The sequence below is a fragment of the Miniopterus natalensis genome, chromosome 10, assembly GCF_054644295.1.
Source record: "Miniopterus natalensis isolate mMinNat1 chromosome 10, mMinNat1.hap1, whole genome shotgun sequence".
NCBI lineage: Eukaryota > Metazoa > Chordata > Mammalia > Chiroptera > Miniopteridae > Miniopterus > Miniopterus natalensis.
The window spans coordinates 81,980,202-81,996,243 of NC_142090.1; the positions used below are offsets into that span (position 1 = coordinate 81,980,202).

Consider the following 16,042-nt stretch of genomic DNA (forward strand, 5'->3'; position numbering starts at 1 on the left):
TTCGTTTATTTGGTTTGGAGGAGTTGAAGTGGGAAGAGCTGGGGGCTGTTGGAAGGTGATTGTTTCTTAATGGCCTGGGAAAGGGGGCCAGTCCCTTTCTTGGTGCTTTTACACACATTCCTTTTAAAATACAACTCTGATGGGGCAGGGAGGGGGCACTAAGGTGCGGAGCCCTCATCTGTTTTTTGGCATTTTTGCTCTTGGAGCCCCGGGCCTTATTAATTAATCTCTGTCTGTATTTCCATCCATAAAGGCGAGACGCTGATGTTTTCTCCTGCGCCTGGAGGTTACGTTTTGGATCTTTCGGCCCGCTGGTAGGAGTGGTCTTTTGAGGTTGGATCTGCTGTCCGGTTTGGGGCCACTGTGTGCCGAGGTCGGACACGGCTGACCTTGCCCTGCCCTCAGTCGCTTCCTGTGATAGCAGCACAGCAGGTGCCCGAGCTACAGACCCGGTGTCTGCAGGGCTGAGCTGGTGACCTTTGTCACTTGTGGCTCTGGCACTCCGCTCTGTGCCATGACTTTGAAAGCGACTCTCCTGGATCCGGCCTTAGGGAACACGTTGAAAGGTTTGGTCTCGGTTCAGTGCTTTTGCTGGACTTGGGCCCACCCCCAAGGTTGACTGTATTCATTTGGCGCCCTCAGAAACAGTAGCCCAGCCATTTCCATCTGTTATCGCTGCCTTCAGGCCGCGCTAATTAAGTCTCCCAGTCGTCAGCTTTTGAATGAGTGATGGTCCGGGGCACTAGGAAAAATTTGTCCTATAAACCTTTTTGGCTGCAGCCCACGCATTCATTTCAAGACCTTCTGTGCCCTAAAGCTGCACCGCAGAGTATTTTTAGCAGCTTAGAAGTCTGTTCTGAGAGGGAAAGAGGTTGGTGTCTCCGATTGCCCCCTGCCCCCCCGCCCGTGGGCTCTGGGCTCCTCGGCTGTGATTGTAACTGAGGGGCCAGCCCCTCTGGGCAGAGAGCACAGCCTTCTTGGCAGAACTGCTCTGTCCCCTTGTCATTGATTTCCGTCTTGGAGAACCAGTACACGGCGATGCTGAGAGCTGAGGGGTGCTCTAAGGTACGATTCCTAATAGCTCCTGAAAGGTTTTTTGGGGGGACAGATGCGGGGTCTTTCATGGTTTCAGCCGCCATCATTTTAGTTTTCTTTGGACAGTGAGACAGCGCCTAAGGTGAAAGCTACGGAGGCCGCCTGTGGGAGGTGCGGCAGAATCCGCAGACGGGCCGCGGGTTAGAGTGGCTGTGCTGTCCCGTCCTTTCTCCTATGACCATATACTTACTTTTTCATTGTTAAAATAAAATACATACGATGTGTTTTAAGTGAGTGCATAAAATGAGCATTTTTCATGATGTTCAACTTTTTATAAGTACAGTTGTAAAATATAAATTTTATAAGTACAGCTGTTTATAAGTACAGCTGTTTATAAGTACAACTTTTTATAAGTACAGCTTTTTCTAAGTACAGCTTTTTCTAAATACAGCTGTTTATAAGTTGCGCTGACTGTGTTTTCAGTGCTCCTTTCCTTGCATGTTACATTTCACAGACTTGGCCCATCGGTTACTTTTTACTTAAATCCTAGTTGGGTAATGTTCACTTGGTTAACCAATCATATTCCGCAATTTAAATATCTCTCTATAGTTATCTCTCTTTATTGGGCCATAAGCGATCTGCTTTTTAAAGTCAAGTTTAATAGAAACTTTAAAACAAAATGTTAAAGTTCCACACAGAAAGCTTGGAGACCGATCGCCAAAATGTATAACGAAAAAAAAAATCGTCTCTAATATCACCCAAAAGAGCACTTATTGTCAGTGGCTTGGTGCCTGTCTCTCCATAGTATTTCCTCTCTCCCATGGTGGGTAACAGACCCTCCTAGGTACACTGTTTTATTGGCTTTATTTTTCTTAGCAAAATGTTCTGATACTGTTACATATTTCTTTACAATCTGAGAGGATAAGCCTGCTCGTGTGTATTTTGGATGTATTATTAATTTGTTAGCCAAGCCCATGTTTTGAAATTTTGGGTTATTTCCAGTTCCTATTTCTTAGTAACACTCACCGTTGTTACTGTCATTTCCTTGGGATACGCGCCATAGCCCTGTTGGTGATGCACATTTTAAAGGCTCTTTGATCGGAACTGAAACGCTGACCTCCTGAGACGTTCCATTTATATTCCACACACGTTGTGTGGTGTCTTTTCCCTCACGTCCTCATCAACAGCGGATACCGGGGTTTGACAGATAAAACCATAGCATTACAATGTACGTTTGTTTCATTTCTAATGAACGTTATCTTCTAAAATAGGTTTGTTGACCTATTTTCTTCTTTGAAGAATTCTCCTGTTTTATTTTTTTCCTATTGGGCTTTTTATCTTTTTCTTATTAAATTTTATACGCTGTGTATTCTTTAAAGATATTAACCTTATTATACTTCAATACTTTATTGTTTGCCTTTTAATATTGGCTGTTAATTTTCATGTCCTGGAAATGAGGATTTTACCTTCATGCATTGGGGAACTTGAGGAAATCTCCCGTATGACTCTTTTGTTAAAAACTAAAGCAGATACAGCAGACAAAGAGACTATATTCAGAGTAAGTGATGAGAGTTCACGGGATTTTCCGAGGGCTACCCAGCTGGAATTAGTCCTGTCTCGTAGCCTGCGTGTCCCCAGAATCTTCCGGATGCTAGTAGACGGTGCTCCGTCGGTGATGGTTACTTCCCGGCATCCTGTATGCGTTGCCCATGTGGCTTCATCTGCCAAACACGGCAACATCTTTCATTTCTGTTTCTTGAAAGAGTTTCTCTGCTTCCTTCCCTTTGATAACTGGTGCTTGTGAGACGCCTCGTACTCTTATTTCTTAAAAAAAACCAAGGATCCTTGGAGCTGATGTGTTCCTGAAAACAGTGTCCATGAGCCCAGGATGAAATAATTGGCACTTAGGGAACTGATTAAAATTCCAGTGCAGGAGTTTAAAGCATGCTCATTCCTGTTATTTGAAATTCTGAGGCCTCGAGATAATTACCTGTCACTTCTCCCCAGGTTTTTGCTGTGACTGCATGGCCTGTCCCGCCTGCTGCCTCTGTCCCCGGTGCTGAGCAGCGGGTCTGCGCTCACCCAGCGCCGAGGGGGGTGAACCCGGGGTGGGGGGACTGGGCGCAGCTGGGCTCCCACGGTGTGCGTGTCAGGTTCAGCGCCGATGGATGTGAAAGCAGCTCCCAGGAGCAGCGCAGGGCCTCCCCCGTGACAAAGCCACCAGGCTGAGCCTCCTGAGGTCTTCTGACCATTTGGAGGCAAATTATGAACTTACTGGCTCAGGACAGACTGACTAGTGTTATCCCCACAATAAGTAAAATAAAGATCCGTGCTTTCCAGATGTTGGCGGGATTATCTGTGTTAGGGAAGCATTAATTTGGCAGTTAGCTATTCATTTAAAGATTGCATCCCACCCCACCCCTGAACAGAAGAAGGGGTGGAGTTTAGATGAAACCCACAGTGTTTTGAACCTCGGACCCTAGCTCTTAACTCCCAAGTGTCCCAAAGCCTCAGATAACTGAAGTTCCCTCAAAGCTGTGCAGGCTTTGCCCAAGGAAGCCAGTGCTCAGGGAAGCAACGTTGCCAACCAGGCCTCTTGAAAACAAAGATTCTAAATATTCGCTACCTTACATTTGTCCCTGTGGGAGTTTCCCAGACTCTCCCTAAAGAGAGCAAACCCATCCTCCCAGAAATGTCGGAAAAGTGAATAAGTTAAGAAAAAATAAATTTCAGGGTTTTATGTCCACCCCAGAAAGTAGCTCCACGCACTCTGCAGAGATGACCACCCTGGTTTCTTAAGGGTTGTCCGTCTTCTGCCTGGCTGGTGTGGCTCCGTGGATTCAGCATGATCTGTGCACCAAGAGGTCACTGGTTCGAGTCCTGGTCAGGGCACGTGCCGGGGTTGCAGGCTTGATCCCCAGTAAGGGGCCTGCAGGAGGCAGCCGATCGATGTTTCTCTCTCTCGCTCCCTCTCCCTCCCCCCTCTCTAAAATCAATAAAAACATTAAAAAAAAGAAAAAAAAAAGGATGGCCCATCGACTGAAAAAGAGAAAGTATTTGGTAGGAGAGGTGAGGTCAGTGGCTTCCTGTTGCTGGAGCAGCCTCAGTAACCAGGGCGCTGTCCAGGGTTCTGGCCGAACGGCCGCCCCTCAATAATAACGGTAATAATAGTGGTGCCGTGATTCTCTAACCCGGAACAGAGAAAGGACCCTGCCATTGTATCAGGCAGCGGCCTCCGGGGGCCTCCTGTGCTGAGTGTGGCTGGATGTCGGCTCGTTTACATCGATGTGCGGATTCCTATTGGGGATCAGCGAGGATTTGTTCTCTGGGGCTCATTTAGGTGCTGGCTAAATGCGGACGCCTCTGTTTAGGCCCGAACGACGCGGGTGCTTGTCCTGGTCCGTGACTAACAGGCCACCAGGACCCTTCCCTGAGCAGCGGCGTCTTACAGGCCTCGGGGGTTCCAACGTGAGGCTCCCTCGGTTGAGCGGCGCCTGACAGGCGCTTTCTCGCCGTCCCGCGCATCTGCTTCGCCGGTAGCTTATGAACTGCGCGTTTCTACTCCACGGTCGCTGCAGCCAGCAGCTGGTGGCGCCTCCTGCCTCCACGATGCACCTGGGAGGGGTGGTCCCTTGCGAGCTCACGGAGGGGCTGCTCTTCACCCAGAGCCCTGGGCGGCACCCCGGCTCTGAGGATGCTCGGTAACAGCACCCAGGGCGCTTGGTTTTGCCACCACGAAGAAGCTGCGACTCGGAAGGGCACCCGCGTGGGGCCCCAGCTCTTCCTAATCTACGAAACGGCGTTCCTGATACTAACCACGGGAAATCCTCAAAGCAGTATGGGAGTGTCGTTTTCGTTGTTACCTTCAGCGTTAGGAGGTGAGATCGGGGTGGGGGTGGTCTCAGACGAATGGCTGCCCCCGATCAGGGAACCGTTTAAATAGAGGGAAACCCCACAGTGGGCGGCTGTGGGCGGGCCAGGTCTTCCTGCACCTGCACCCCTGGGAGTCGTGCCCCCCCCGGGGCTGTGGGACTGAGTCCTGGCTGCTGCGGGAAGGGTTCAGACTTAGCTCCCGACGCCCCTGGGCTCCGGGGGACCGTGCGGAGCGTGGGTTCCAGGTTCGAGAACGCGCGCCTGTCTTTGGCGGTGATGGAGAGTGAAGGGGAGACGTTTAAAAGGCCTCCTTGAAGGAAGACCCGGTTTATCACAGGAGACTCAGGCGAAATGAATTGTTATTTGGGGCAGACACCTGAAATTGCTCTTCCTCGCCAAAATAAATGGATTTCTTCGGCTGCCTGAACTTCATTTCTTGAACGGGGCAGGAACTCACGGTGTCTAAATTAAACTCATTTTCCATTCATAGAACTGGGTTGCTGTGGGCTGCCTGAGTGTGTCCGAGTGTCTTAAAGCGCGAACAACAAAAACAAAACAGCCCGGCCGGCGTGGCTCAGCGGCTGAGCGTCGACCCAGGATCCAGGCGCTCGGGGTTCGATTCCCGGGCAGGGCACAGGCCCGGGCTGCGGGCTCGATCCCCAGCAGGGGGCGCGCAGGAGGCAGCCGATCCGTGACTCTCATCACTGATGCTTCTCTCTCTCCCTCTCCCTTTCCTCTCTCTGAAATCAATACAGATCCATTAAAAAAACAAAACAAAACAAAAAAACCCCCAAACCCCCAGTGTTTCTCGCCCTTTTCACAGGGCGTCTGATTTAGCCGGTGGACCGTGTGACATCTGCACCCGCCTCGCCCTGGGCATCGGGCTCTCGATCGGGGTCTGGTCCTGATCCTGTCAGGCAGCCGGGACTGGGGGGCATCGCGACACACCTGCCCGAAAGGCCTAGGGGGGGCGGCCCTGGGGGTGCAGGGCGGGGAGTGGGGGCTCGGCGGGGTAATTGGCCCCCGCCTTGCTTGCAGGCAGCTCTGCTGTCCTGTGCCTTCCCATTTTCCTGCTGCTGGTGGCTTTGCGTTGTTTCAGAGATGTTATCTACACGCCCGGGGTCGCTGAGCTGGACCACGGTGGTGGGAAGTTGTGAATTAGAACAAAAGATGGCACGAGTGGAATGATTTTGGAAAACTCCGGTTCGGAGAGGCCGGAGCGTCTCTGCCCAGTGGCTGGTGCCTTGGGCTCGCTGTCACTTGTGCGAGAGAGTCAGGTCCCTCGGTGGCTTTGTGCCTGCTCTGCCTGCCCCCCGAATGTCAGGTGTCTGACTCCCTTGGGAAGCACCGGGGCTCTGTGGCCCTCCTTTGTTCCTCTCCCTCTTTCTCACCCCTGGGAATGAGGGGGGACAGTGAGTCCCGACTTCGAGTCCGGCGGACACTGGTCCCCCCCTAGGGGATCCGTGACTTGGATGTGGCTTTTAGAATATTCTGAAATACGAAGATCTAGGAATGTGAAAACTGTGGGAAATGGCTTTCAAAAATGGAAATGGGGCCCTGGCCAGTTTGGCTCAGTGGTTAGCGTGTCGGCCCTCGGACTGGAGGTCCTGGGTTCAGTTCCCGCCAAGGGCACGCACCTCCGTTGCCGGCGCGATCCCTGGTCCCAGTCGGGGTGCATGGGGAGGCAGCCAATCGATGCGTCTCTCTCACATTGTGTCTCTCTCCCCCCTCCCCACTTCCACTCTTTCTGAAAAGCAACCGAAAAAATATCCTCAGGTGTGGATTAAAAAAAAAACAAAAATGGAAGTGGGGGGTGTGTGTGGAAATCTTTGTGACACTTTATTGCCCACATTCCTTAGGTACCTGAATATCGTGCACATTTAAAAATGGATTGTCTTTAATTTGCCTTTTTCATAAATTGGTTACGCTCCGTGCATTTAGACACATGAAAGGCTAGAAAGATAAAAAGGAAATATTTGTTTTCCTAAGTTTCTTTTCCCTTTTAAAAAGCTTAAAGAAAGAAAAAGCCCTGGTGGGGCAGGTCTCCCCGGAATGACCTGCTCGCCTTCGGCTCCGCCCTCTCCCGTCCTGTGTCCTGTGCGGCCGTCCCCGCCTGGAGCAGGGTACCCATCGGTGACCAGCGTCCCCTTTTTCTCTTTGCAGTGCGCAGAGGCCAAGAAACACTGCTGGTATTTTGAAGGGCTCTACCCAACATACTACATGTGAGTATCTGCGCTTTCCTGCCGGTTTCACTCTGTGGACAGCTCTTGGGCTGGGAATTCTAATTCTTCACCAGGACTGGCTATGGGACGGAGAAAGCCCTGTCTTGGGAGGCCCTCACCCGGGCTCACCTGCCTCTGCTCGCCAGGTGATGGCCCTGAGGACACAGCCTGCTCGGGCCAGTCACGTTGGGGACCGGGAGGAGTACCGGTGCTGTGTCCCGAGGGGCATGTGAGCTCACACTCGAGGGGTCAAAGGGGCAAGACGTGTGAGCAAGGCCAACATTATGCTGGTTCATATGGATTTCCCTCGGCCGAGGGAGTAAGGGTAGGGGGAGTGGGGTTTTGAACTTGAGCAGGAAAAGCAACCCAGCGCAGCTGCTGTGCCTGTGTGTGTGCACGTGGTCGCGAAGGGCACCTGGCCCGGGGGCCGCGCCCCAGGCAGGAGCGGTCACGGTCACGGTCACAGCCTCGCACGGCTCTTCCTGCGCCCTCGGTGCCTGCCAGTCTTCTCTAATGAAAGCATCGCTGCTTTCCCCCGTATTTGTATTCGTGTTTTATTGGTGCTGTGTTAGTCGCTGGCTGTTCTTGAGCCACCTGACGAGGTGCCCAGATTATCAATTATTTTTTTAAAAAAGATTTTAAATTGACTTTTAGAGAGAGAGGAAGGGAGAGGGAGAGAGAGACAGAAACATCAATGAGAGGGAAACATCAGTTGGCTGCCTCAGGGGATCGTGCCCGCAACCTGGGCACGTGCCCTGACCTGGAGTCGAACCGGTGACCTCTTGTGCAGGGGTCGACACCCAACCACTGACCCACACCAGCTAGGCAGCCAGTATGTATGTTCTTCTTACCAGTTATTCTCGGGGAGTTTCTGATCTTGAAGAGCCCCGCGTGGGAGGAGGAAGGCCGCCTGGCTGGGAGCCGGGAGGAGGCCGGGGAAGGGGCCGGCTTCCTGCCTGGGCTTGGTGTTGATAAGCAGGAACCCTGAATGCCCCGCATAGTGGAGTCTTCCCCCCCGCCCAGCTTCTGACTCTTTAATAATCATTTTAACATTAATGTAGGTGGTCAATACTTCAGTTACAGACTTACTTGTCTGCAAAAGAATTAAAGTCAGTATTTATTAGAAAACAAAATAACTGCACCAAAGGACACTTCTAAATAAGTTAAAAGAAATTACGACCTTAAATTTTAAACAAAAGTTGGTTTTTGCTGATAAAATAATTGAAACGTGACTGAGTCCCCAAGTGTTTCCTACAGATACTTTGGAAGTTGTCAGAGGGAATATTGCTTTTTCCCCTTGCCTCCTCTCTCTCGCCCTTTCTGTTCCTCTCAGTGCGTCCCGTTAGGAATGCAAACTCGAGAATTCAAGGCAAAAGGTACGATTTCGCTTCACAGAGACTTTTCCTCCATTTGTTTCCTCCACTGTGAAAACAAGGTGAAAATTGAGCAGAACCAGACTTTTCTCAAAATAATGCAGGCTGAGTAAAAAAATACAAATTAGGATGTGTAATTAGATTATCTTTGGAGAAGAGGTATTTTCTTTTTCTACTAGAAATAGCAGAGCATCCGTAATATTTTCTTCCCCCCCCAGTTGCATGGTTAATTAGCATACATTCCAACAGCGTGCTCGAAAGGCATTTCTAAGCCAGAGGTGTTTATTTCAACAGTTTCTTCATACTGTTTTGGCTCATTCCGTGGCCAAGAAGACATGATGTTTTGTCTCTAATTAGACAGTCAAGAAACAAAACAGATATAATTTCTGAGGCTTAAGCCAATATGACCCCGTAAAAACCTGTCATTACGTCAGGTATAAGCCTCCCTTCTCCTCAAAAGGAAAACAAGCTCTGCTCAAGATTCCAGAAGCGTCTAACCGCTCAGCTCAGGTGCCCTGGGAGTGGAGCGAGCACCTGTCGAGCCTGGAGTGGTCCAGATAACACAGGTAACTTCAGTATCAGCCGGAAACAGGCGCCGGCCTCAAATTCAGGGTCAAGGAAGGAAACAGGTGCACGTGCTTTTAAAATACAAGACAAGCCCAGGAACGTGGCCGGACAGAGTCCAGCGGCCTGGGGCCCTCGGAGGGCAGAGCGGACGTGCCTGCCGCTCTTGAGGACGAAAGCGCAGAATGGCCCCATGGTCACGAGAGGGAGGGTCCGCGCTGTAACTTCCCAAACCGGCCTTCTCTGGCTGCCCTCGCCGTGGAGCGGGAGCCACGTGAAGAGCGTGACCAGCACGGATAGCCCGGGCGAAGCTGCAGCGGCCCCGCGAGTCCGCGTACCTCAGCAGGCGGCAGCCCTCCCTTGGCAGCCGGCCCGAGGCTCCTCAGTGAGCAAACAGAGGACGTCCTTGTAGGCGGAGCAACATGGCCCGTCCCGGGCCGCTGCACCCGGGGCCTGGAATAGCTGGAGTAGGACATGGGGATCCACCAGTCCCTGTAAAACATCCCGCCCCCCAGAGGGAAGCGTCTGAGCAAAGGCATTGAGCCAACAGCGCAAAAAGGCAGAACAAGTGAGAGCGTCCGCATGCCCGGGCAGACGGAGTTAAATACACACAGGACCGGACACGAGCGCCCAAGGGCCCGTTTAATATTCCTGAACGGGGCGCAGAGCCTCGCAAAGGTGTGGGACACATGAAAGAAGCAGCCAAACCCCTGTGCAAAAAAACTGCGCGGCAACCAAACCCCGTGTTCCTGCGGCCGACCCGGGCCAGCTGTCCCAGGGGGCGGGGTGGGAGCAAACGAGAAACACAAGTCCTGGTTGACCCTCGGGGCTGGACAGCGCCTGAGGTCTCCTTAGCTGAATGCGGTCCCCGTGGCACATTCTCTCCTACAAATCAGTGGGCCCGGCCACATCATCAAACGACTCTGAATATAACAACGCACCAGGAGGCTGGTGGCGTGGGACATATCTGTTAACACAACACATGTTGGTCCTGAACCTACAGCTCCAATTTGGAAGACCGTGAAAAGCAAGCCATGGAAGAGGGACTGGATCACCCGATGAGAGCTACTCCTGCAGCCGAAAGGGGAACTGGGGACGTGAGAACGTGGCCCACCACGTCCACGTCACAACAGAAAGTCGGCCAAAAGCATGAGACGCGAGGCCGAACTTCATCAGCATAACCTACCATCAGTGTCCTGCGGACAAAGAAATGAGGGCGGTAAACGTGACATACTGTTCTGATGCGGTCCACCTGGAACTGCCCATCTCAGAGAGGTCACCTGTCAACAGAAGTCTCCCCAGGACCCGCGGGTGCTCGGAGACCTTGAGCTCCATGGTGGTTCTTTCCTTAAAGAACAGAGAGGTAGTGAGGCCACGCCCGCCACTGTCTGAGGATGTCAGTGAGATTGGTCACAGGACCATCACACGAGTGCCAACTTCCTTCCTAAAAAATTGCTTCAGTTCCTCTGCCATCCGCTGTACCTACTGTTTTACGTCAACCCCACCGCGACTGGTGTCTCTAGGGACCGCTTTGTAGGGCTTCCTTGGTCTTCCTGGCCTTCAGGATTTTCCCTGGACGTAGCGATTTCTTAGAGGCATCTCTTCACCGACCTGGGTTATCTGGGCTCCGCAGCCCGACGGCGGGGACCTCGGCAGGGAGGGCGGAGCCGGGAGCCGTCTCAGTGCAGCTGGCAGGCAGGGGGGCTCTGGGCCAGGCGCCCAAGGCCAGGAACCAGCGAGTCTTGGCAGGAAGCTTCCACTGCTGCTACAAAAAGCCAGAACCTGGGAAATAAAGCAGCAGAGCGGAGACTCGGAGTCCGGTTCCAGAGTTGTCAGGTGGAAGAAAAATGGGTGTGGGGGAGCAGGGGGAGCAGGTATTTCGGTTCTTCGTGGAACAGTGAATTTTCCTGCCAAGCTTTACTGCCTTGATTCCGCTCCCATGCAAGTGGGGCTCAGCCCTGTCTTCGTGGAAACGATCTCTCTCGTGTCGTTTCGTAGGTTCGCTAATGAACCATTCCCGGGTTTTCCGGGGCTGCAGGAGTCGGAGGTCCTTGCTGTTCGCTGTGTACTAGTCTATTTGCTCCCTTACTCCTTTGCTGATTTATGACCTAGTTTGGAAATCTTTCTGGGTTGACGGAGAAGACGAGCCCTGTTCTTGTCACTCAGGCCTGCTGGTTTGGGCCCCTCCCACCTCTCTTCTCTCCCCACCATGACGGCAAGGGTCCTGAAAAGTAAAAAGTCACGTCCCTCTGTTATTAGGGTAGCGAAAAGTCATTGCCAACATCAACGTCGAGGGGCTCCTCGTCGCCCATGCTTATTTCTAGGAGTTTTATGGTCTTAAGTTTCAGTGTTTAATCCACTGTACGTTAGTTTTGGGGGGTGGTGTGAGATGGGGGTCCAGCTCGATGTTTCTGCCTGTAATTGTCCAGTTGCCCGTCGCCGTCTGTGGAAGAGCCTGCCCTTTCCCCTGGGTGTCCTTGCTCCCTTGTCGAATGTTGGTTGACTGCACCTGTGAGGGTTGACTTCCGGGCTCTGTTCTGTTTCATTTGTCACCGTGTCTCTGCATGATCTCAAATTTCACTCCAGCGTTACTGTTATCAGCGAACGGGGGCTACGTTTTTGTAAGACAATTAGAATGGGGGAACCGCTGAAGCCAGTGGCCCAGAGCCTCGGGGAAAGCCACGTGCTTGTGCTTTGCCCAGCTCGGTGGAAACAGATGCGTGGAAGGCGATTGCTCACGTGTGAAGGAAAGATGGGTGCGTGAGTTACTGAATTATAACAGAATTAATGGATACACCCAGCGGCGTCGGGCGTCCATGGAGTACCTGTCACTCCCACGCCACTGCTAAAGGGGCAGGGAGGGAGCCAGTGGGGACCCTGGGAATGAAGACGAGGTGGGCAGGGCCGCCCTGCAGGAGCTCCAGGTCCTGGCTCACCCCCACCCTCACCCCCACCCCCACCCCAACACCCACCCCACAGCCCATCACAGTGTGTGCCCGGTGCTGGGCAGCGGCCTTTCCTCCCAGCGCCGCGTGCTCTGCCTGTGGCTTTGCCCAGGTCGTTTCCCGGCCCCGTTCCCAAGTGTCCCGTTGGAGTGTGCAGCCTCTTTTATAAAGTACTCACCTTGCCCTGGTCGATTGTGTCTCTCCTGGCTCACCCTCCGCTGTGAATACTTAATGTGTGAGTGGGGGAAGTGTTTGCAGGTGTCAGAGCCGGGTCCAGGAGCAGGCTTGGTGGAGCCAGTGTCTGGCCGGCTGCCCGACCTGCCTGCTGGCGCTGGAGAAGCCAAGACCAGTCCCAGGGGCCCCGAGACACAAGGCACCTGCGGCCATCGGGCGGTGCTCTGTGCCCTCCCTCCTGGCTCCACATCAGAGCCGGGCCAGACGGAGACCTCCCTCTGAGCAGGGTCAGCTCTCCTGCTTCGGGATGCGCAGGGTGGAACGGGGGCGCAGGGGCACTTCCTTCACTGGGCTTTCCTCCACGGGCCCCTCTATTGCCCTTTTTATTTATTTAATTTTTTAAATAGTTTATTGATTTTTAGAGAGAGGAAGGGAAAGGGAGAGAGAGAGAAACATCGATGTGAGTGCAGGACCCACAAGGCGTCGGTGCTGGCCCGTGGCAGAACCGGCAGGGGTCATGCGTTCCTTGGCCCTGGCGCCTCCGGGGAAGGAGCTGTCGTGATTGGGCCCACGGGCGCGTGCAGGAAGTGTGGTGCTTTGAATTGCATTGCGTGGACCGTATCCGCCTCGGCCCTTCCATTTCGGCCACCTGACGGACAGTGGTCAGCGTGGCTGGTTTTGTGACTTGCGGCTGTGGCTTTCTGTCCTCTGTCCTGAAATCTGCTGGGATCTCATGATGGGCCTGGCCCTCCCGGAGACCGACCGCTGACCACCTGCGCCCTCTCCCCTCAGATGCCGCCCCTACGAGGACTGCTGCGGGTCCCGGTGCTGCGTGCGGGCCCTCTCCATCCAGCGGCTCTGGTACTTCTGGTAGGTCTCAGCCCTGCCTGTCTGGACGCTCCTGCACCCCTCCCACAGGGGCCCGGCCCACAGCCAGCGCTGTGGGCGTCACAGTGGCGTCACCGCTCCCGGGGTCACAGTCTTGGGGCTGCTTTGGTTAGCAGGCAGGTGTGTTCGGTTGGCCTCAAGGTAGCACCTCTGCTCCCAGAGGGGCAGGAAGCCCCTTCCCGCCTCCGCAGGCCCGTGGCCGGGGAGAAAGGCTGATTTTTTGGGATGGTGGCTGGGCCGCAGCTGCTTCCTTCAGCAGCTCCTGGCCAGTTTCTGAAATGACACAGGCTGACCGTCTTTTTTTTGGTTTTTAAGATTATTGTAATTGATTTGTTTTTAGAGAGAGAGGAAGGGAGAGGAGGAGAGAGAGAGAAACATCGATGTGAGCGAGAGACTTCGATCGGCTGCCTCTTGCGCGCCCCCTCCTGGGGACCGAGCCCGCAGCCTGGGCGTGTGCCCCGACTGGGAACGGAACCGCAACGTGGTGTCGGCCGAATCCTCACTTTCCAGACAGACAGCTGGGCCGCAGCTGGTCCATCCCCTGCTCTCTGGAGGGAAGGGGCCCTGCAGGTGTCTAAACAGATACTTGCCCGGGGGCAGTTTTAGACGAGAGCCCCGGGACAGCGCCACCTCCGGTGCCCGCCGCGTGGACAGAGCTGAGGGGGGAAGCTGTGGGCTCCGGGCCTCAGGCCGTGCTGTCCCCCCAGGTTCCTCCTCATGATGGGGGTCCTCTTCTGCTGCGGAGCCGGCTTCTTCATCCGCAGGCGCATGTACCCACCGCCGCTGATCGAGGAGCCCGCCTTCAACGTGTCCTACACCAGGCAGCCCCCGAACCCGGCTCCAGGTCAGTGCCCCTCTGTCCTGGCCCCTCCCTGTCGTCAGGTGTCCTCTGTGAGCATTTTAACCACCCCCCCATGGAATGTGCTGGAAGGAAAGGTCAGGCCGTGTTCCTCTGTTTCCCTTCCCTAACTGGACCGTCCACCGTAACCCTCCCAACCTGAGGGCCAGTTCACCTGGGGCATGTCCCAGCCCTGGAGGGCAAGGAGGTGGGGTTGGCGTCCCCTTGGCTTCTGGGCGTCACAGTTCCCGCCACACTGAATCCCCGACCAGCTGGCTCTGTCACTATTTGGCTGTCATCTGTGACCGGCTCTTTGAGGACATGTGAATCCAGCGCTTACATAAGCAAGCGCCCGGTTTCGCTCAGTGCAGAGGGGCCTGCTGTGAACACGCTGGTCCTGCTCCCCCACAGCAGCGCCTCAGGGCCGCTGCCCACTCGCTGCCCACCTGCTTCTCGCTGCCCACTTCACAGGAAGGATCGGGCGCCTTCCTGGGCCCCGGACCCTTTGCCAGGGCGTGTGGTCCAAATATTGAACAGATTTACAAGGTCCCTGCCCTCACTGAGCTTCTAATCGCCCCTTCGCTCCTCTCTCCTGTACATCTGTCCTCGCACCCTATGCACGTGCTCAGACATCTCCCCCCTGTACGGACACATCTTCCTTTGCCTGCAGCCCACTGAGCTGCTCCCGTCCCCTGACCAGTCTGCACCCCCCCCCCCCGTAGCTCTGACCCACTGCACCCTGGCTGACACGGGGGTCACCTTGGAGAAGAGCCACCCCCCCCCCCCGCCAACATCAAAGGCAAACAAAGCGCACCCATGCACCAGCCCCCCCTGCTGGCACCCCCACGGGTTGTCTCCTTGTCTGAACCTGGGCTCACCTGGATGACGGGTGACCCCCCCGATCAGATGTCTGCACAGCCAGTGGGAAGGAGAGGAGGGGGCCGTGCTTCTGAACTGAGCTTCAGCAGATGGCTCTCGAGGGCTGAGAGCTGCCAAGGGGGCTCAGGAAGCCGGTTCCTGCCACAATACCTGTGAGGTGACTGCCCTCGCGGCCCCGGTTTTCTTGACTCGAGTGCACGCGGCGAGCTCTGCTGGCCATGTTCCCGGCACATGCCCCCCAGGTCTCTGCAGAGCTGCCGGGGTGGGTCACCCGGTCCTCGGCGAGTTCCGAGCCCCCACCTCGCCCCGAGCCTGATACTGCTGCTGTCCCGTCCCTCCTGTCACCTGGCCTCCCTCCGAGCATGTGCCGCTAGCCGTCTGCACCCCAGGAGGTTAGGAGCTGCCCGAGGCCAGCGACCTGCTGTGGCTCACCACCTTGTCCTGGCTCCCGCTGTGTCTGGGCGTGTGGGCCCGACTCCTGTCTGCTGGTGGCTGATCCAGGCGGCGGTCTCCAGGGCCCGGCCATCCCGGGGATGCTCTGGGGCGACGGGTGGTGGGCGCTCACATCCGCTCTCTGTCTTTCAGGGGCCCAGCCGCCGGGGCTGCCCTATTACACCGACCCCGGAGGAGCGGGGATGAATCCTGCCGGGAATCCCGTGGCGATGGCTTTCCAGGTCCAGCCCAACTCGCCCCACGGGAGTGTGGCCTACCCTCCGCCGCCTTCCTACTGCAACACGCCCCCGCCCCCCTACGAACAGGTGGTGAAGGCCAAGTAGGGGGCATGCAGCCCGAGCCTCCCTGGCTGCCGTCCCTGTCTCCGTCAGTGCTCGCTTCCGGAATGGCCTGGGAGCCACCAAGGGCACGTTCCTCTTGTTTCTCTTTGATGTCGTCAAAGCAAGCACAGCTCCCTCTCCAGTTTTCTCTAGGTGACCAATGTTTGAACTCGCCCTGTGTCCTTCTGTGTCTGATATAGCTTGTGCTTTGGCAGAGTGTGGACGGTCCCCGAGGGTTGGCACCTTAGGGTGCACGCCCAGATCCTCAGGACAGGCGAGCGAGGGCCGACGTGCGCGGGAGGGCACAGGTGAGCTCACGGGCGAGGCCAGGTGTCCTTCCCTGGGGAGATCCCCCACCAGCCGGGGAGCCCCGCACACAGGCAGTCGGCTGGATGAGGCCCCTCACGGTCAGTGCTGCAGGGACGTTTGGTGGACTACAAGCCACTCTGCACTTTTCTGTCCCCATCACTTCCCGAGA

At 55.1% G+C, this 16,042-nt stretch overlaps 1 protein-coding gene across 1 annotated transcript in view; it reads left to right on the top strand.

The window, feature by feature from the left end:
- Positions 1–15,646, top strand: part of VOPP1 (VOPP1 WW domain binding protein) — a 28,741-nt gene extending 13,095 nt beyond the window's left edge. Inside the window, exons 2-5 of the mRNA XM_087821442.1 lie at positions 7,072–7,130; positions 12,979–13,056; positions 13,782–13,918; positions 15,377–15,646. Coding sequence (XP_087677568.1) covers positions 7,072–7,130; positions 12,979–13,056; positions 13,782–13,918; positions 15,377–15,567 — 465 coding nt within the window. The 3' untranslated portion in view covers positions 15,568–15,646. The remainder of the gene's footprint in view (positions 1–7,071; positions 7,131–12,978; positions 13,057–13,781; positions 13,919–15,376) is intronic.
- Positions 15,647–16,042: the final 396 nt, after the last annotated feature.